The sequence below is a fragment of the Bos javanicus genome, chromosome 3 (assembly GCF_032452875.1).
Source record: "Bos javanicus breed banteng chromosome 3, ARS-OSU_banteng_1.0, whole genome shotgun sequence".
NCBI classification, from domain to species: domain Eukaryota; kingdom Metazoa; phylum Chordata; class Mammalia; order Artiodactyla; family Bovidae; genus Bos; species Bos javanicus.
The window spans coordinates 42,711,749-42,734,585 of NC_083870.1; the positions used below are offsets into that span (position 1 = coordinate 42,711,749).

The 22,837-nt window shown below is 37.0% G+C and overlaps 1 protein-coding gene across 1 annotated transcript in view; it reads right to left on the reverse strand.

The window, feature by feature from the left end:
- SLC30A7 (solute carrier family 30 member 7) overlaps positions 1-22,837 on the reverse strand; it is a 99,640-nt gene that overhangs the window by 49,822 nt on the left and 26,981 nt on the right. The window contains exons 6-8 of the mRNA XM_061411038.1: positions 21,549-21,692; positions 16,817-16,867; positions 12,951-13,086 (exon numbers count right to left, since the gene is read on the reverse strand). Of these exons, the coding sequence (XP_061267022.1) occupies positions 12,951-13,086; positions 16,817-16,867; positions 21,549-21,692 (331 nt within the window). The remainder of the gene's footprint in view (positions 1-12,950; positions 13,087-16,816; positions 16,868-21,548; positions 21,693-22,837) is intronic.

Sequence of the window (22,837 nt, forward strand, 5' to 3'; positions counted from 1 at the left end):
AAATATAAAAGACAAAAGGAAAGACAAAAGAGTTAGGGACGGAGATCCATCCTGGGAAGGGAGTCGTGAAGGAAGAGAAGTTTCCAAACATCAGGAAACCCTCTCACCAGCAGATCTGTGGGGAGTTATGGAATCTCAGAGGGCATCATAACCAGGAGGGAAAAAAAAGCAGAATATGTGCCTAACTGCAACTCCCAGTGGAGAAGTAGCCCAGACACTTATGTTTGCCACCAGCAAGTGGGGCTGAACAGGGAGGCCAAGGGTTGCATGCTTAGGGTAAGGACTGGGCCTGAATGCCCTGAGGACAATCTGAGGAAGCTAATGTGAGATGGCAACCCAAACGTGGGATAGTCAAAGAGAAAGAAAAAAAAAAAAAGAGAGAGAGAACGAGAGAACTTTCCCGCAAAAAGCTCTAACCTAAGGCACAGGCTGACACACTCACAGAACAAATGACTGAGAGAATACCAAAGAAGAGATAGCCGGCTGCAGACCAGCCCATCCTCCTGCTGGAGAGAGAGACTCAGGTGGGCGACAGCCAGAGCCAGAGGGCAAGGGACAATCTCGGCCCCAGAGATGGCATTCTCCACCAACTGTGAGCAGACTCCCAGTTGCTAACTAAGTCTTCCTGGGATCCTGGAGGGTTGACCTCTTCCAGGAGGGGCGCAGCCAGAGATCAGCACCCCAGAGGAAACACACGGCACACCTGACATGGCCCTCTTGTGGCGAACCTGGGAAACCAAGCAGCCAGGACCCGGGGAGGTGATTAAGAAGCACACCCGACCTGGGACAGTGTGCTTGTCAAGCACCCGGTCGCCTGAGCTGCTCGGACCTGGGAAGGGTACAAAACACACACCTAATCAACTTTGTGCCTTTGTGGAGTACCCAAGAATCTGAACCTGAGCAGCTTAGATCCAGGAAGTGCATGAAACCCAGGGCCAGCTTTGGACAGTTCCCCTGCAGAGCAACCTGGAGCCTCAGCAGTATAGACTGGGAAAGAACACACAACATGAGCTGGGGCAAACCAAATGTGCTCCATACACTGCGAGCACTCCCCACACACACCAACGATATTTGTAGTGTTCCTCCATCCCCACAGAACAACTGAATAAATGAGCCTAAATAAAAGACTACCTTTGCCCCATTGTGTCAGGGCAGAAAGTAGACACTGAAGAGACTTGCAAACAGAGAAAGCCAAAATAAACCAAGAAGAGGGAACTGCTCTCGAAGTGACAGGTGCAACAGATTAAAAGCCTATAGTTAGCACTTACTAAGCATTGGAAGGGGCCTATAGACCTTGAGAAAAAATATAAGCTGGAACAAGGAACTATCTGAAACTGAACTGACCCCACACTGCCCACAACAGCTCTAGAGAAATCCCTAGATATATTTTTACTACTATCATTTTAAAATTTTTAAAAAATTTTTAAGTTCTTTATTACTCTGTTAATTTTCATTTTTAGAACCTACTATTTCCTTGCAAAAAAAAAGACCCTATTTTTAAAGCAAATTTCATACATATATTTTTTATAATTTTTGTGATTTTCTTTTGTATTTTTAATATTGTATTTTTCATAGTGTAGCCTCTACTATATATTATTAATCTTTGCTTTTTGGTATTTGTTATCAATTTTGCACCTTTAAGAATTTAATCTTCAGTACCCATTTTTGCTTAGGGGGGGTGATTACTGGCTTCATTGTTCTCTCCCCTTTGGACTCTCCCTTTTCTCCCCCAGGTCACCTCTATGTTCTCCCTCCCGTTTCTCTTCTCTATTTAACTCTGTGAATCTCCCTGGGTGTTCCAAGCTGTGGAGAACACATAGGGAACTGATTACTGGCTAGACTGGTCTGCCCCTTTTGACTCCCCCTCGTCTCCTCCTGGTCACCTCTATCTTCCTCCTCACTCTTTTCTTCTCTGTGTAACTCCATGAACCTCTCTGAATGTTCCAGACTGTGGAGAGCACATAGGGAATTGATTACTGGCTAGACTGCTCTCTCCCTTTTTGATTCCCCCTCTTCTCCTCCTGGTCACCTCTATCTCCCTCCTCTCTCTTCTCTTCTCCATGTAACTCTGCGAACTTCTCTGGGTATCCCTCACTATGGAGAATCCTTAGATGTTCTATCATCTGTGCTGTACAGATGGAGAAGTCTTGAGGCTACTGTTAGAATAAGAATGAAAGCCAGAAACAGGAGACTTAAATGCAAAATTTGAGAACACCGGAAAACTCCTGACCCAGGGAAGATTAATCAACAAGAGCTCATCCAAAAGCCATCAGTTCAGTTGAGTTCAGTCGCTCAGTCATGTCCAGAGTACACTCAAACCCATGTCCATCGAGTCGATGATGCCATCCAGCCATCTCATCCTGTCATCACCTTCTCCTCCTGCCCCCAATCCCTCCCACCATCAGAGTCTTTTCCAGTGAATGAACTCTTCACATGAGGTGGCCAATGTATTGGAGTTTCAGCTTTAGCATCAGTCCTTCCAAAGAACACCCAGGACTGATCTCCTTTAGAATGGATTGGTTGGATCTCTTGCAGTCCAAGGGACTCTCAAGAGTCTTCTCCAACACCACAGTTCAAAAGCATCAATTCTTCAGAGCTCAGCTTTCTTCACAGTACAACTCTCACATCCATACATGACCACTGGAAAAACCATAGCCTTGACTGGACGGACCATTGTTGACAAAGTAATATCTCTGCTTTTTAATATGCTGTCTAGGTTGGTCATAACTTTCCTTCCAAGGAGTAAGCGTCTTTTAATTTCATGGCTGCAGTCACCATCTGTAGTGATTTTGGAGCCCCCAAAATAAAATCTGACTCTGTTTCCACTGTTTCCCCATCTATTTGCCATGACGTGATGGGACCAAATGCCATGATCCTTATTTTCTGAATGTTGAGCTTTAAGGCAACTTTTTCACTCTCCTCTTTCACTTTCATCAAGAGGCTTTTGAGTTCCTCTTCACTCTCTGCCATAAGGGTGGTGTCATCTGCATATCTGAGGTTATTGATATTTCTCCAGGCAATCTTGATTCCAGCTTGTGCTTCTTCCAGCCCAGCGTTTCTCATGATGTACTCTGCATAGAAGTTAAATAAGCAGGGTGACAATATACAGCCTTGATGGACTCCTTTTCCTGTTTGGAACCAGTTTGTTGTTCCATGTCCATTTCTAACTGTTGCTTCCTGACCTGCATATAGGTTTCTCAAGAGGCAGGTCAGGTGCTCTGGTATTCCCATCTCTTTCAGAATTTTCCACAGTTTATTGTGATCCACTAAAGCAGAAATAGATGTTTTTCTGGAACTCTCTTGCTTTTTCCATGATCCAGCAGATGTTGGCAATTTGATCTCTGGTTCCTCTGCCTTTTCTAAAACCAGCTTAAACATCTGGAAGTTCATGGTTCACGTATTGCTGAAGCCTGGCTTGGAGAATTTTGAGCATTACTTTTCTAGCGTGTGAAATGAGTGCAATTGCGTGGTAGTTTGAGCATTCTTTGGCATTGCCTTTCTTTGGGATTGGAGTGAAAACTGACCTTTCCAGTCCTGTGGCCACTGCTGAGTTTTCCAAATGTGCTGGCATACTGAGTGCAGCAGTTTCACAGCATCATCTTCCAGGATTTGAAATAGCTCAACTGGAATTCCATCACCTCCACTAGCCATACCTGCACTGAAACCAAGCTCCACCCAAGAGCCAAGTCCCAGACTAAGACATACCATGCTACTGCTCCAGCAATGCAGGAACACAGCCCTGAGCATTAAAATACCGGCTGCCCAAAGTCACAACAAACCCAAAGACACCTCAAAATTCACTACTGCACACTTCATTGCACTCCAGAGAGAAGAGATCCAGCTCCACCAACCAGAACACCGACACAAGCTTCCCTAACCAGCAAACCTTGACAAGCCGCTAGTCCAACCCCACCTTCAGGAAGCAACCTCCACAATAAACAGAAAGCACAAACCTCCAGCATACAGAAAGGCCACCCCAAACACAGCAATCTAAACAAGATGAAAAGGCAGAGAAATATTCAGCAGGTAAAGGAACATGATAAATGCCCACCAAACTAAACAAAAGAAGAGGAGATAGGGAGTCTACCTGAAAAAGAATTCAGAATAATGATAGTAAAGATGTTCCAAAATCTTGAAAACAAAATGGAGTTACAGATAAAGAGAGACAAGAATTGAGAAGATGCAAGAAATGTTTAACAAGAACCTATAAGAAATACAAAAGAGTCAATCAATAATGAATAATGCAATAACTGAGATCAAAGGCACCCTGGAGGGAACCAACAGTAGAATAACTGAGGCAGAAGACAGGATAAGTGAGGTGGAAGGTAGAATGGTGGAAATAAATGAAGCAGAGAGGAAAAAAGAAAAAAGAATTAAAAGAAATGAGGACAACCTCAGAGATCTCTGGGACAATGTTAAAGGCCTCAACATCCAAATCACAGGTGTCCCAGAAGAAGACAAAAAGAAAGGCCATAGAAAATATTTGAGGAGATAATAGTTGAAAACTTCCCTAAAATAGGGAAGGAAAGAGCCACCCAAGTCCAAGAAACCGAGAGTCCCAAAAAGGATAAACCCAAGGCAAAAGAGCCCAAAACACATATTAATCAAATTAATGAAGATCAAACACAAAGAGCAAATACTAAAAGCAGCAAGGGAAAAGCAACAAATAACACACAAGGGGATTCCCATAAGGATAACAGCTGATTTTTCAATAGAAACTCTTCAGGCCAAAAGGGAACGGCAGGACGTACTTAAAGTGATTAAAGAGAAAAACCTACAACAAATATGAAAGAGAAATCAAAAGCTTTACAGACAAGCAAAAGCTGAGATAATTCAGCACCACCAAACCAGCTCTTCAACAAATGCTAAAGGATAACCTCTAGATGGGAAAACACAGAAAAGGTTTATAAACTCGAATCCAAAACAACAAAGTAAATGGCAATAGGATCATACTTATCAATAATTACCTTAAATGTAAATGGGTGAATGCCCCAACCAAAGGACAAAGACTGGCTGAATGGGTACAAAAACAAGACCCCTATTTAAGCTGTCTACACAAGACCCACCTCAAAACAAGGGACATACAGACTGAAAGTGAAGGGCTTAAAAAAGATATTTCATGCAAATGGAGACCAAAAGAAAGCAGGAATAGCAATACTGATATCAGATAAAATAGACTTTGAAATAAAGGCTGTGAAAAGAGAGAAAGAAGGACACTATATAATGATCAAAGGATCAATCCAAGAAGATATAACAATTATAAATATATATGCACCCAACACAGGAGCACCACAATATGGAAGGCAAATGCTAACAAGCATGAAAGGGAAAATTAACAGTAACACAATAGTGGGAGACCTTAATACCCCACTCACACCTATGGATAGATCAACCAAACAGAAAATTAGCAAGGAAACACAAACTTTAAATGGTACAATGGACCAGTTAGACCTAATTGATATCTATACGGCATTTCACCCCAAAACAATCAATTTCACCTTTTTCTCAAGTGCACACGGAACATTCTCCAGGACAGATCACATCCTGGGCCATAAATCCAGCCTTGATAAATTCAAAAAAACTGAAATCATTTCAAGCATCTTTTCTGATCACAATGCGGTAAGATTAGATGTCAACTACAGGAAAAAAACGATTAAAAATACAAACATATGGAAGCTAAACAACACGCTTCTGAATAACCAACAAATCACAGAAGAAATCAAAAAAAATCAAAATATGCATAAAAACAAATGAAAATGAAAAGATGACAACCCAAAACGTACTGGATTCAGTAAAAGCAGTGCTAAGGGGAAGGTTCATAGCAATACAAGCTTATCTCAAGAAACAAGAGAAAAATCAAATAAACAACCTAACTTTACACCTAAAGCAACTAGAAAAAGAAGAAATGAAGAACCCCAGGCTTAGTAGAAGGAAAGAAATCATAAAAATTAGAGCAGAAATAAATGAAAAAGAAACAAAGGAGACTATAGCAAAAATCAACAAAACTAAAAGCTGGTTCTTTGAGAAGATAAATGAAATAGAAAAACCATTAGCCTGACTCATCAAGAAAAAAAGGGAGAAGATTCAAATCAACAAAATTAGAAATGAAAATGGAAAAATCACAACAGATAACACAGAAATACAAAGAATCATAAGAGACTACTATCAGCAACTATATGCCAATAAAATGGACAACTTGGAAGAAATGGACGAATTCTTAGAAAAGTATAACTTTCCAAAACTGAACCAGGAAGAAATAGAAAATCTTAACAAACCCATCACAAGCACAGAAATTGAAACTGTAATCAAAAATCTTCCAACAAACAAAAGCCCAGGACCAGATGGCTTCATAGGTGAATTCTACCAAAATTCAGAGAAGAGCTAACACCTATCCTACTCAAACTCTTCCAGAAAATTGAAGAGGAAGGTGGACTGCCAAACTCATTTTGTGAGGCCACCATCACCCTAATACCAAAACCAGATAAAGATGACACAAAAAAAGAAAACTACAGGCCAATATCACTGATGAACACAGATGAAAAAAATCCTCAACAAAATTCAAGCAAACAGAATCCATCAACATATTAAAAAGATCATACATCATGACCAAGTGGGCTTTATTCCAGGGATTCAAGGATTTTTCAATATTCACAAATCAATGAATGTGATACACTACATTAACAAATTGAAAGATAAAAACCATATGATTATCTCAATAGATGCAGAGAAAGCCTTTGACAAAATTCAACATCCATTTATGATAAAAACCCTCCAGAAAGCAGACATAGAAGGAACATACCTCAACATAATAAAAGCCATATATGATAAACCCACAGGAAACATTATCCTCAATGGTGAAAAAATGAAAGCATTTCCCCTAAAGTCAGGAACAAGACAAGGGTGCCCACTCTCACCACTACTATTCAACACATTTTTGGAAGTTTTAGCCACAGCAATAAGAGAAGAAAAAGGAATGAAAGGAATCCAGATTGGAAAAGAAGTAAGACTCTCACTGTTTGCAGATGACATGATCCTCTACATAGAAAACCCTAAAGACACCACCAGAAAATTACTAGAGCTAATCAATGAATACAGTAAAGTTGCAGGATATAAAATTAACACACAGAAATTCCTTGCATTCCTATACACTAACAATGAGAAAACAGAAAGAGAAATTAAGGAAACAATTCCATTCACCACTGCAATGAAAAAAATAAAACACTTAGTAATAAATAAAATAAACAAAGACCTATATATAGAAAACTATAAAACACTGATGAAAGAAATCAAAGATGACACAAATAGATGGAGAAATATACCATGTTCATGGATCAGAAGAATCAATATAGTGAAAATGAGTATACTACCCAAAGCAATCTATAGATTCAATGCAATCCCTATCAAGCTGCCAACGGTATTTTTCAGAGAACTAGAACAAATAATTTCACAATTTGTATAGAAATACAAAAAGCCTCGAACAGCCAAAGCAATCTTGAGAAAGAAGAATGGAACTGGAGGAATCAACCTGCCTGACTTCAGATTATATACAAAGCTACAGTCATCAAGACAGTATGATGCTGGCACAAAGACAGAAATATAGATCAATGGAAAAAAAATAGAAAGCCCAGAGATAAATCCACGCACCTATGGACACCTTATCTTTGACAAAGGAGGCAAGAATGGAGAAAAGACAATCTCTAACAAGTGGTCTAGGACAACTGGTCAACCACTTGTAAAAGAATGAAACTAGAACACTTTTTAACACCATACACAAAAACAAACTCAAAATGGATTAAAGATCTAAATGTAAAACCAGAAACTATAAAACTCCTAGAGGAAAACATAGGCAAAACACTCTCTGACATAAATCACAGCAGGATCCTCTATGACCCACCTCCCAGAGTAATGGAAATATAAGCAAAAATAAACAAATGGGACCTAATAAAAAGCTTTTGCACAATGAAGGAAACTATAAGCAAGGTGAAAAGACAACCTTCAGAATGGGAGAAAATAATAGCAAACGAAGCAACTGATAAAGAATTAATCTCAAAAATACACAAGCAGCTCATGCAGCTCAATTCCAAAAAATTAAAAGACCCAGTGAAAAAATGGGCCAAAGAACGAAACACACTTCTCCAAAGAAGACATACAGATGGCTAACAAACACATGAAAAGATGCTCAACATCACTCATTATCATAGAAATACAAATCAAAACCACAATGAGATACCATCTCACCCTGGTCAGAACAGCTGCTATCCAAAAGTCTACAAACAATAAATGCTGGAGAGGGTGTGGACAAAAAGGAACCCTCTTACACTGTTGGTAGAAATGCAAACTAGTACAGCCACTATGGAGAACACTGTGGAGATTCCTTAAAAAAACTGGAAACAGAACTGCCATACAGCCCAGCAATCCCACTGCTGGGCATACACACCAAAGAAACCAGAACTGAAAGAGACATGTGTACCCAATGTTCACTGTTTACAACAGCTAGGACATGGAAGCAATCTAAATGTCCATCGGCAGACGAATGGATAAGAAAGCTGTGGTACATATACACAATGGAATATTACTCAGCTATTAAAAAGAATGCTTTTGAATCAGTTCTAATGAGGTGGAACTGGAGCCTATTATACAGAGTGAAGTAAGTCAGAAAGAAAAACACCAATACTGTATATTAAGGCATATTTATGGAATTTAGAAATATGGTAACGATGACCCCTATATGCAAGACAGCAAAAGAGATCCAGATGTAAAAAACAGATTTTTGGACTCTGTGGGAGAAGACAAGGGTGGGATGATTTGAGAGACAGCATTGAAACACGTATATTACCAAATGTGAAATAGATTGTCAGTCCAGGTTTGATGCATGAGACAGGGCACTCAGGGTCGGTGCACTGGGACGACCCTGAGGGATGGGATGGGGAGGGAGGTGGAAGCAGGGTTTAGGATGGGGGACACATGTACACCTACGGCTGATTCATGTCAATGCATGGCAAAACCACTACAATACTGTAAAGTAATTCAGTCAGTTCAGTCGCTCAGTCGTGTCTGACTCTTTGCAACCCCATGAATTGCAGCACGCCAGGCCTCCCTATACATCACCAACTCCCAGAGTTCACTCAGACTCTCATCCATCGAGTCAGTGATGCCACCCAGCCATCTCATCCTCTGTCGTCCCCTTCTCCTCCTGTCCCCAATCCCTCCCAGCATCAGAGGCTTTTCCAATGAGTCAACTCTTCGCATGAGGTGGCCAAAGTACTGGAGTTTCAGCTTTAGCATCATTCCTTCCAAAGAAATCCCAGGGCTGATCTCCTTCAGAATGGACTGGTTGGATCTCTTGTAGTCCAAGGGACTCTCAAGAGTCTTCTCCAACACCACAGTTCAAAAGCATCAGTCCTTAGGCGCTCAGCTTTCTTCACAGTCCAACTCTCACATCCATACATGAGACCACTGGAAAAACCATAGCCTTGACTAGCTGGACCTTTGTTGGCAAAGTAATGTCTCTGCTTTTCAATATGCTCTCTAGGTTGGTCATAACTTTTCTTCCAAGGAGTAAGCGTCTTTTAATTTCATGGCTGCAGTCACCATCTGCAGTGATTTTGGAGCCCCCCAAAGTAAAGTCTGACACTGTTTCCACTGTTTCCCCATCTATTTCCCATGAAGTGATGGGACCAGATGCCATGATCTTCGTTTTCTGAGTGTAAAGTAATTAGCCTCCAAAAATCTTTGTTTTCTGAATTTAATTAGCCTCCAAAAAATAAATTAATTTATAAAATAAAAAAAAGTGGTATCTCAGTCACTACAACCCCATATTAACTCTCTGCACATAACTACTTGATATTGGTTTATTGATTCATTTGTGTCTCTCTCTTCTGCTGTAATGTAAGATCAAAACAGTAAGTATCTTGTCCTTTCACTACCCTGGTAAGAGGTACTTAGTTAACAAATATTTGCTGAAAATAATTTGTATAGCTTTTCAACATGTTATATTTCAACAACAACAACAAAAAAGGTTTTCTTGTCTTGTGTTTGTTTCTTTATTTATTTCTTTATTCATATTTCTGGTGGAACAACTGAATGGGACTAGAACTAAGAATTCCCCATTTAGGATTAGAGAAAGCATTCTCTGAGACTGACAAAAAAATACAAATTTATTTTGATTCAAATCAAAAAATATATGAAGTTTTACATGGCACACTTATGTGCTGACTTTACAACCATGAAAAAAGAGTCTGCCCTCATGGAGCTTAAAGGAGAAAATAAGAGGCTCTAAGTAAATGCTGCAAGAGGAGTAGCAGGTGGTGCTACAGGTTTACCTAACCCCTCCTGAGACACAGGAAATCAGGAAAGGCTTCTTCAAGGAAGTGCCATTTAAACTGAAAGATCTATGCATTTGTGAGGGTGAATGGAAAGTGAGAAGGGCACTCAATGTAAGGGTAGTTTATTTTGCAGAGAGGAAAGATGAGACAGCCCCAGAATCCAGGGAACTTCTAACATGTTTCCAGGGAACTGACAGTTACTTACTATGGCTGGAGAACAAATATAAATTGAGACGGGGTGAGAGAAAAGACTGAAGAGATAAATGAATCCCAACATGAAGGCCTACTAAAGAATTAAGACTTTATCCTGAGAGCAAGAAAGCCATGGAAAGATTCAAAGCAAGATAATTTTTACATGTACCATAATCTTTATTAAAGAAAGATCACTTTGGCCACACTGTAGAAAATAAATTAGGAGACAGAAAGGCCAACCTCTTCCAAGCAACAAATGATAGAATTAGGATATAAGATTGGAGACAAAGAAAAGTTGAGATTAAGATCCAACTGTAAGAAGTATTAGAAGCAACCAAGAATTATAACACAAAATAAAATGAACACTGAACATGCAAATACAGAGGAACAGATATAAGAAACCAAATCTATCAGAAGTTTCATAGAATATGTGGTATCTAAGCTGAAGAACTTTCAAGGACGTATAGTAAGATTTCCAAAGATGCAGAAAAGAGATTTGAAGCTTTATAAAAGATTTTTACACAGCAGAGATGCTTCCTAGTACAAATAATTTAAATAAAATTTAAAAATAAGCTTCATGTTTAAAATGTATATCCTATCTTTTATGAAAAACTTAAAAATCTACATTTATGACTAATTTATAAGATGATAATTTCATTGTAATTTTTAAGTCTATTTTATTCAACTACAAGCTATAAAAATCATCATAGTCTACCCACTAACAGTTCTTTGTTATCATTACAAAGACAGCTTTACTAACAGTAAAATCATATGGATAAACTAGACAAAATCAGTCGAATCAAGACATATCTATGTAAGTAAGCCAAGACTGGGAAATAAAGGCACAACTGTTCCATTTTTCTGATAAAAATTAAAATAATAAATTGACATAAATTTAAAAGACAGTAACTATCTTCTAGTTCAGACAATACTTATTTAGAATTTATACACAATCATACTTTTATATAAACACTGGTACCATGACAGGCAATAGAGATCCAAAGAGCTAAAAGACAGATCCTTCCTCAAAAATTTATAACCTCAATAGAGAGGAGGACATAAATATACTTCAGTAAGCATTTTTACAGACTGGTTCCAAATAGGAAAAGGAGTTTGTCAACGCTGTATATTGTCACTCTGTTTATTTAACTTATATGCAGAGTACATCATGAGAAACGCTGGACTGGAAGAAGCACAAGCTGGAATCAAGATTGCCGGGAGAAATATCAATAACCTCAGATATGCAGATGACACCACCCTTATGGCAGAAAGTGAAGAGGAACTCAAAAGCCTCTTGATGAAAGTGAAAGTGGAGAGTGAAAAAGTTGGCTTAAAGCTCAACATTCAGAAAACAAAGATCATGGCATCCGGTCCCACCACTTCATGGGGAATAGATGGGGAAACAGTGGAAACAGTGTCAGACTTTATTTTTCTGGGCTCCAAAATCACTACAGATGGTGACTGCAGCCATGAAATTAAAAGACTGGCTTACTCCTTGGAAGGAAAGTTATGACCAACCTAGATAGCATATTCAAAAACAGAGATATTACTTTGCCAACAAAGGTCCAGCTAGTCAAGGCTATGGTTTTTCCAGTGGTCATGTATGGATGTGAGAGTTGGACTGTGAAGAAGGCTGAGCACTGAAGAATTGATGCTTTTGAACTGTGGTGTTGGAGAAGACTCTTGATAGTCCCTTGGACTGCAAGGAGATCCAACCAGTCCATTCTGAAGGAGCTCAGCCCTGGGATTTCTTTGGAAGGAATGATGCTAAAGCTGAAACTCCAGTACTTTGGCCACCTCATGTGAAGAGTTGACTCATTGGAAAAGACTCTGATGCTGGGAGGGATTGGGGGCAGGAAAAGAAGGGGACGACAGAGGATGAGATGGCTGGATGGCATCACTGACTCGATGGACGAGAGTCTGAGTGAACTCTGGGAGTTGGTGATGGACAGTGAGGCCTGGCGTGCTGCGATTCATGGGGTCGCAAAGAGTCGACACAACTGAGCGACTGATCTGATCTGAAGAATTTTTATAAGACTTCTACAACTATAATGTGAATTTATAAATTAAAGCTAGTTCTAGAAGAGATTTTAGTATTCTTTTAGACTTGATAGTACAAAATGCAGATGTCAAAAGAATAATATTCTAACATTAATACATTTTATATTTCCAATGTTCTACTCAAAAATATAGTGCTGGATTAAAGAAAATTACTACTGATTTGATTTACGGAAGATCAATCACTAAATACAAAAATGAAATATCAAACCTGAGGTAACACAAAAAAAAGTAAGATGAAAAGAGAAACAATCTATGTAGAAATCTGTTGAAGACCAAAACACCCCCAACATAATAATAATTTAGATCTGTAATTTAAATAAGATGTTTATCACCTCTCATTTTAGTATCTGAAAGTAATATACCAACACTTACCTTATAACTATGAGCATGGCTATCAGGATTGAACAAATAGGATCTGCTATCATCAGACCAAAATTCTGCATCATGATGGCAGAGGCAATTACACCAATACTCCCTAGTGTATCTGCTAGAATGTGTAAAAATACACCTAGAAATAAAGCATAATGAGAATCAAAATCATATTTTCTGATAAACTAAAAATGTAAATTTTTCTTAAAACTATATTCTTGGTTTTATATATTAAAAAACTAAATACTAATTTGAAAATCAGTATGAATGCTGATCCACTGTTTAGTAAAGAAGTAATAGTACCTCTGGGAATTAAAATAATCTTTCTTTTCAAAAAACAGGAGGAGCTAAAATATTTGACTTCTAAGTTATACTTGGTCTTCATAATCCTTAATATTTTGCTATAATATAAATGAAGAAATACTTGATTAAAAAAATTTTTTGTGCACGTTCATTTCTGGTTGAGTCCAGAAGTTAACTAATAATTTGTTAGGAGAGAACTGCATTAGGCTGAAACAATCAGTCAAGAAAACACTGTTTATAACTACAAATATGTGTACACACAGAGCCCTCTGCTGGTAAGTAAAATTATTACCTTTTGAGATTAAGATTTTCTTATGGACCATAACTCTACTAATAAACTGGTAAACTAATTATCCTGAAGGTATTGTTAACTAAAGTTACATACTAAACTCAAACCTGATATGAAAGAAAGTAATGGTCTGAATATTTTAAAGAGGATATAAATATATTTTTAACTTAAAATAATTAAATATTACATTGAAAGTGAAAGCATTGATCACTCAGTCGTGTCCAACGCTTTGCAACCCTATAGACTATAGCCCGCCAGGCTCCTCTATCCATGGGATTTTCCAGGCAAGAATACTGGAGTGGGTTGCCATTTCCTTCTTCAAAACTATTACAATGGTAAGATACTAATACTCTAACTGCCCATGAATCTATATGTATGAACATTTAATAACTGATACTTGACAGGAAAACAATTTAAAAAGTCAAAAAATTCAGTTTTTATACATATTTAAGAAAATTTTAACTAGTGAACAATTAAATAGATTAAGAAATCTTGAGATCACTTTAAGTTTCAAAAATAAAACTTAAGGAAGATACACATGTAAGTGGATGAGAGTCCCTAACCTGCAAATCTCTGAAGTGATATGATAAAGACTTTATATATTCTTTAATCAATGTTCTGGTAGGATCCAAATTGAAAATAGCTCTAACCACTTAAAGGAAAAAGAAAAGAATCCTTTGCTCTTGATTTTCCTTTAAGTGGCAAGTCCCTGGCTACATCTTATTTGCTGACCTAAAAACCAGTTTTATTAGCAAATATCCTTAACTAGATATGCCCTTCTTACTTTCCAGTAATCTTTTCAAGAAGAAAGTTACTAAAGAAGAAATCTAAACTAATATGTTTGACTCATATAAAAGCCAGAAGTCATATTGAAAATGCAGCAAATAACTGAAAAATTCAGTAAACTTGGTTTTCACCTGTGAGTATCTATGTGGAAAAGTGTTAGTATCTGGCATTTATACTATGGGCTGCTTTAGCCACCATAAATGGACACTCAGAAAATATCAGTTAATTTTTACAACAGCTTATATAAAAGATAATTAGGAAGGCAAATCTGACCTCCCTTTCCTCAGTTTGTGATGATTTCCATAACTAAAACTTAACTCTTATTATCAAGGTTAAATGTACAGTATTACACATGCATGATTACAAGTTATTTCAACAAATGCTGCCCTAAAACAATTCTCTATATTTCACAAAGGAAAATTAGTGACTAGAAGGCACATTTAAGCCTCCTGAAATGAGCTCCTCAGGATGAAGGAATACAGTCCCAGGGGAAAAATAAAAAGCAAGAGCTATATCAAAAAACAGTGGAGAAAATAAAAATAAGCACAGTAGAAACAGGATCACAAGCTAGTGAGAAAGTCGGACTGTGGTCAAAAGTTAACAAAGAGGACCTCCCTGGTAGTCCAGTGGTTAAGAAACTACCTTTCAAAGAAGAGGATGTGGGCTTGATCCCTGGTCTGGAACTAAGTTCCCACATGCCTCCGGGCAACTAAGCCCACACCCCTCAACTAGAGAGCCCAAGTGCCACAAGGAGAGATCCCACATGCCAAAACTAAGACCGGATGAAGCCAAAAATTAATAAATAAGTATTTTTAAAAATAAATAAAGGCAGGAAGATGGGCAGCTGGAAATTAGGAACTTTGACAATGAAACCTATATAGAAATCCAGAGCCAAAGATCAGTTCACATCCCCAAAAAGAAACTGCCATAGTTCAGGGACAAGACAGATTGTCTCTAGCTTATAAAATTTTGTAATGTATCATTTTACATAACCTGTAAGCTCCTGTTTACGTTTTACCATTTGATGCTTATGTATATGCAAAAGATCTCCTTTGCATCACATTTTTTTGAAAATATGACATTACTTTTGAGAGCAGTTTTAGGTTCACAGCAAAATAAGTGGCAGATATACAGATTTCACTTATACCCACTGTTCCAACTCAGGCACAGTCCCTCTCATTATCAACATCCCCCACCAGAATAGTGCATTTGTTACAAATGACATATCATTATGACCCAAAGTTCATAGTTCATATTTGGATTCACTCTTGGTGTTATACATTTTTTGAGTTTGGCTGCATTACATTTTTAGCACTAAATTTTTCTACAACATAAATTCATACTGAATATTATTTTTAGAAAAATTATTTAACAATTCTACAAAGGCAAACATACTATTATGGTGTTCCTAGAGTCAGTGGCATGAGTATATATATTTAAGCAGTCTAGTTTCTGAATATTTTAATCTTCTTATTAAATGTTAAGAAAATAGCTCAGTGACAGTTAAAAGAACATCTGCTAACATACCTACTAGTACACATTGGGAGAAATATCAATAACCTCAGATATGCAGATGACACCACCCTTATGGCACAAAGTGAAGAGGAACTAAAAAGCCTCTTGATGAAAGTGAAAGAGGAGAGTGAAAAAGTTGGCTTAAGGCTCAACATTCAGAAAATGAAGATCATGGCATCCGGTCCCATCACTTCATGGGAAATAGACGGGGAAACAGTGTCAGACTTTCTTTTGGGGGGCTCCAAAATCACTGCAGATGGTGACTGCAGCCATGAAATTAAAAGACTGGCTTACTCCTTGGAAGAAAAGTTATGACCAACCTAGAGAGCATATTGAAAAGCAGAGACATTACTCTGCCAACAAAGGTCCATCTAGTCAAGGTTATGGTTTTTCCAGTGGTCATGTATGGATGTGAGAGTTGGACTGTGAAGAAAGCTGAGTGCCGAAGAATTGATGCTTTTGAACTGTGGTGTTGGAGAAGACTCTTGAGAGTCCCTTGGACTACAAGAGATGCAACCAGTCCATTCTAAAGGAGATCAGTCCTGGGTGTTCTTTGGAAGGAATGATGCTAAAGCTGAAACTCCAGTACTTTGGCCACCTCACGTGAGGAGCTGATTCATTGGAAAAGACTCTGATGCTGGGAACGATTGGGGGCAGGAGGAGAAGGGGACGACAGAGGATGAGATGGCTGGATGGCATCACTGACTCGATGGATGTGAGTTTGAGTGAACTCCAGGAGATGGTGATGGACAAGGAGGCCTGGCGTGCTGCGATTCATGAGGTCGCAAAGAGTCGGAGACGACTGAGTGACTTAACTGAACTGAACTGAAATACATACTAAAAAATCAACTAGGAAGGCTAACATTTTAAACACAAATACTATGTTATTCGTTTTTCTTAAAGGAAAACTACAGTTAGCTCAAAACTATGAAGCCAGTTGCATAAAACTGAGAAATATACAAATAGCTTGTCATACCTTGTAAAATCTGTCTACTGGGTCCTGTTGTTTCTTTTAAGGAGGGGCCATCTGTAGAGAGTTAAGTTAAATTATTTTAAAACATGTCTTCAATTCCTGATTCAATTTTTGCAATTCAGAGTACTTTTCATTCAAATGTATCGTGAAGGATGCATGATTACATAGCCACATCAGACCTACAAAATTATTTTTAAAATTTAATATGGTAATTAAATGAAGATAGACATAAAAAATTTCAAAATGCATCAATAGTACAGAGTATTTAGGAAATTATTATATTAGGCAATTTGGTTAAAAAAACCCAGTAAATTAAAAACATTATGAATTTTCTAATATCCATAGCATATTTACAGAGTTTGCTACATCAATTTACAGTTGGAAAATTCAGAAAAAACAAAACTACCCCTTGATATTATAAGAAGACCAAGAAATGAAACCAGGACATTTTCCAGGAAAACTGGACTATGGCAAACAGTTTCCCAATAGCTTCTAGATGAATGCAGCAAGATTTTCATACAGAAGAGATAAAAATACTTTTTCATTTTGCCTTTTTGATGAAGAAATAAAAATATACTGCAATTTTTATACTAAATAGTTGGAAGATCACTAATCAACATTAACGTCGAAGCAAAAATACAGGTAAACAATGTAAATGATCAGCAGTATCTGTTGTAAGGGAGCATCAGGACGACTGATGAGCTTTCTGATTATGACTAACAGAGTCCTAGTTCTTGGCCCACAGTAATGAAGAGTGGACCTACCCTTGCCTACTCCAGCTTTGATGGAACACTGTGACAATGCCAGAAGAATTATAAAAGCATAAGGTTATGCAATGATTTTGGTCTAAATATGGTACTGCTGCATGGGGAGAAAGATGTAGTCATCTTAAAAGTCCTGAGAGCTAAAAGTATAACTGTTCTAAATATCAGGCTCCTGATCAGGGCATGAGATTACTGTCTATACATAGTTAGTCCAGAAAAAGACAGTCATTTTTTTTCTTTTCTATTATGGTTTATTATAAAATATTCCTGTGCCATACAGTAGGACCTTATTTATTTTATATATAGTAGTTTGTATCTGCTAATCTGCTAGTATTTTAGATTTATAAGTGATAAATATCATATTGTATTTATCGTCCTCCTTCTCACTTACTTCACTTATTATGATAATCCCTAAATCCATTCCTGTTGCTGCAAATGGCATTATTTCATTCTTTCTTATGGCTGAATAGTATTCCATTGTGCATATATACCATATCTTTTTTATCTATTCATCTACTGATAGACATTTAAGTTGCTTCCACGTCTTGGCTATTTGGCTATTGTGCTGTGAACACTGGGGTGCATCTTTTTGATCTAGTTACACTCCGGGAGATGGTAAGGGACAGGGATGCCTAGCATGTTGCAGTCCATGGGGTCAGAGTCGGACACAACTGCAGGACTGAACAACAACATTCTCCAGATATACGCCCAGGAGTGGGATTGCTAGATCACATGGCAACTCTATTTTAAACAGAACCTCCATACTCTTTTCCATAGTGGCTGCACCAATTCACATTCCTGCCAGAAATGTAGGAGGGTTCCCTTTTCTCCACATCCTCTCCAGCATTTGTTATTTGTATACTTTTCCACGATGATCATTCTGACTGGTGTTGGGTGGTACCTCATTGTAGTTTTGACTTGCATTTCTCTAATAATTAGAGATGTTAAGCATCTTTTCATGTGCCTATTAGTCATCTGTATATCTTCTTTGGAGAAATGTCTATTTAGATCTTTTGCCCATTTTTTGATTGGGTTGTTTGTTTCCATGTTATTGAGTTGTATGAGCTGTTCGTGTATTTTGGAAATTAAGCCGTTTTCGGTAGCATCATTTTCAAATACTTCCTTCCAGTCAGTAGGTTGTCTTTTCAGTTTGTTTATGGTTTCCTTTGCTGTGCAAAAGCTTGTAAGTTTCATTAGGTCCCACTTGTTTATTTTTGTCTTTATTTCTATTGCCTTGGGAGTCTGACCTAAGAAAACACTGGTACAATTTATGTCAGAGAATGCTTTGTCTGCGTTCTCTTCTAGGACTTTTATGGTGTCATGTTCTGTATTTAAGTCTTTAAGCCACTTCGAGTTTAGTTTTATGTATGGTGTGAGAGTGTCATCTAACTCACTGATCTACATGCAGCTGTCCAGTTTTCCCAATATCAGTCACTGAAGAGAGACAACAGTCATTTTTGACATAATTATTTTATAACGTATATTCAGCTATATTAATATAATAGTTGTATAAAATAACTCCCACCTATGTAAAATCTGAAAATCCTTTTGGATATAAAATTTGTTTTCTGTGGCAGACATTAGCTACCTCCTTACCAGACCCATTTCTTCTTCCTCTCTGATAAACAGCTTAACTAGATTTCCCAGGGTCCCTGAGTTAAGGATCACCTGACTTAGGTGGTGTATGTGACTGAGTCGTAAACAAAAAAAATACAAGATGTAAATTATTTCCAGGCTCAGCTCACAGAATATCCTACATGATCTGCTATATATTCTATCTCCGGCTAGATGCAGAGAATCCAGTGGTGGGATACAAGAGTTAAGGATCCTAAAGATGGAAAGAGCCTGGATTCCTGAATGGCCATGAGGAACAAAGCCCCTACCCTCTACGCAATCAATCCAAGATATAAACTTTTACTGTTTAAGTCACTAAGATATGAGCACTTAAAACAAACAAAAACCCATCTAACTTCACTCACAGTGCAGCATTCCAATAAATACAAAGTTCACAGTACTGCATAGTGAGACTATAATGGTTCTTACAGGCAAAATGGAATAATGGCCCTATTACTTTTGCATTCTCAGACTGGCTTATAAAATACTGAACGCAGAATAACAGTTGACAGCAGATTTTGAAGTCAGATTCCCTGTTTGAGGCCTGGCATTTCTATTTACTAGTTACTATAATTTCTTTGGGTCTTAAAGTCATTTCCAAATCTTTTCTTTTCCCATAGAAGGGCTAATTCTCATCTATCTAAAAGCTTATCACAGTGTATTCCCCAGAGTATTAGAAAAAGCCTAGGACAACAAACAAGGGGTCAATTGTAAATGTTGGTGGCAGTGACTCTAAAGATTGGCTAGCAAATCTTTTTGTAAGTAACACAGTTTCTAATTCTTCGCTTCTAATAAAAGGTAGGGATTAGCTAATAAAACTACCAATTAATAGATCATCAAAAATATTTGATGATACACTATGTAACTTTTGGAATATAATTCTGAAGGTAATCAAAGAAATGACAGAAACTGCTACAACAGAATTCCTTCTATTTAAGGTTTCTTAGAGCTTACATTATAAAGATGGAAAACAGGAACAGAATTGATGTCAAAACCTATTTTATGCTAATAAGTTATTTATCTATAAACTAATTGAGAAAAAGAGTTTCAATCATCTCATTAAGATATGTATTTCAAATACAATGCTGCTTTTTAATGATTATATATGTATCAAAATCAAAACATAATTATTTTAATTGAGTTTATACTAGTAAAAGCTACAATAATTCCATCTGAAAGAAACATTTAAATGCTGTCTTATGTTCCTAAAAGATAAAAGATTTTAATTAATATACCTATTTTATTGCCAAGAAATATTAACAGATGACCAATTAAAGCCTTAACACAAGTATATTCCACTTTATAAAATTCTGGAAAGGAGGTAGAATAGAAATAAAAATTCCAGGAGAAAGGAAGTTATAAAATTAACAACTGTTTAAATATTTTTAAATAGGTGACAGTGGGTCTCAAATCACTAAGGTAGTTAGAGTCCACTGACTATGTTCAATAAAATAATATGGAAGTTTCATTCTAAAATACAAAGTATCAAATTATATTCTCTGCAATTAAACAATAATTTTTTTTAGAAATCATCCTAAGAATGTGAATATACAGTTTTTATCAAAATTATTTTGCAATGCGTGTGAGCAAAAAGCTTAGAAAAGCAAGGTGTTCAAGCAGACCAGTGTAATAAATAGTTTCAAAAGTATAGCAAATATTAGAGACTGAAAATATTAGGGGCTTACTCAATCCCTAAGGCCCATTTCATCTTTTCAGATTGAAAGCTTTAGGATTCTGCCTTTGTGGCAAGCACAGACAATCTTTAAGCATATAACTTATTTAAAGATTAATCAAACTGTATCACCCAAGCAGCTTCTATTAGATTAGTAATATTCTAAAATTCTGTGAATAAACTAAATATAATTTTAAAATAAAATGTTAAGTAAGTTGATAAATACCTTATAACTTAGTATCCAATACTATATAAGTTAATATAGAAAGACTTCTAAGGGAACTGGAGGTAAATATCAGGTGATATCTGTTAAAATTACAATAAAAATGTGGAAAATTGAAAACTGTTATATTTTTATAAGCCTATATATGGCACAAAAGGCCTTATCATAATTAAAAAAAAAAAAAACTGCTGAAATGCAATGGTCCCCATTCACTGACACTTATTTAAAATAGTGGCATTTTATTATGATAAAATCACTGAAAAAACCTACACTCACTGCCTTATGCCAAGTTAATTTCATTTTATACTGAAAATAAACTAGTCTTAGAAACCATTTAGTCCAATTTATTAGAAAGGAACTTGACTGCAATATTTTTAAACAGATTATTTCAACTTGAAAAGTTAATCTATGCCATTTCTGTTTAAGAAACTGTCCATTTGAAAGTATTTTTGCTGTACTCACCATGAGAGTGAAAGTGTCCATGTCCATGAGCATGATCATGGCTATGTGCAGCACCATGTTTCAATTCATGACTATGGCAGTGATCTCCATGGCCATGTGTCTGATCCAGAGCACCATTAAAGAGAGAATGACTGTGTCCATGGCCTAAAAACAAAGTGTGTAAGAACAAAAGGTATGTAAAAATGTATTACTTAATGGTTACAATAATACTGACATTAGTGAAAAGAATTAGTGCTCAAACCATATTCAGTTCAAATATGAATATTCAATCAATATTCAATAAATAAACATTTCTTTGTAGAAAGTGCTAAAATGATGATGCTCAGTCGCTCAGTTGTGTCCAACTCTTTGCGACCCCATGGACTGTAGCCTGTGGGGTTCCTCTGTCCTTGGGATTTTCCAGGCAAGAACACTGGAGTGGGTTGCCATTTCCTATTCCAGGGGATGTTCCTGACCCAGGGATCAAACCCATGTCTCTGACATCTCCTGCATTGGCAGGCGGATTCTTTACCACTGAGCCACCTAGAAAGCCCCATAGATTCATTAAAACAATACTGAGTTCTTAGGATAGAGTTTAGGAAGGAAATAAAAGCACAGTAAGAAGTGGCAGACTCTACTGGAGATAAAAATAAGTGAGAAGTACACAGAAGGATTTAAAGAGATTAGATAATGTTGCTCATTCATTCAAGAAGTACTTAGTTGGAACACATTATGTTACAGTACCATCCAGGCATTGGGGATAAAACAGTGAACATGGACAAAAACCTTGGCCAAAACTTTGTCAAGTACTATCATACATATTGAAGAAGGAAATGGCATTAATACTAACAAAGGTAAAATAATATGTGAATATGGTTACATTAAGGCAGAGACAGGGAAATGGCTGCATTTGGTAAAAGGACCAGTAAAATTAAATCAGGTAGAATCCTTAGGGGAAAAAAGGCACACAATAGTGAGGAATCATTTCTCCACAGCAAACCTAAAAACTACCTAACCATCATAGAAACATCTTCTACAAACTATTTCAAAATATAGAAAGTGACTGAATGCTACCTAATTAAAAAATATCACTTATATTTACAAAAATCCTAAATACCCTAAAATCAAACTCAGTAGTACATTATATGAAAAATTATGAATAGGGAGATCAACTTTCAGAATGGTAGACAGAGGTCGTTGGCAAGCTAGTTCTCCTAAAACAACTAAAATATGGGAAACACAACTAAAAACTTTCAGAAGTCTGATAATTAACCAAAACCACAAAAGGAACTGAAAATTGTCTATCCAAC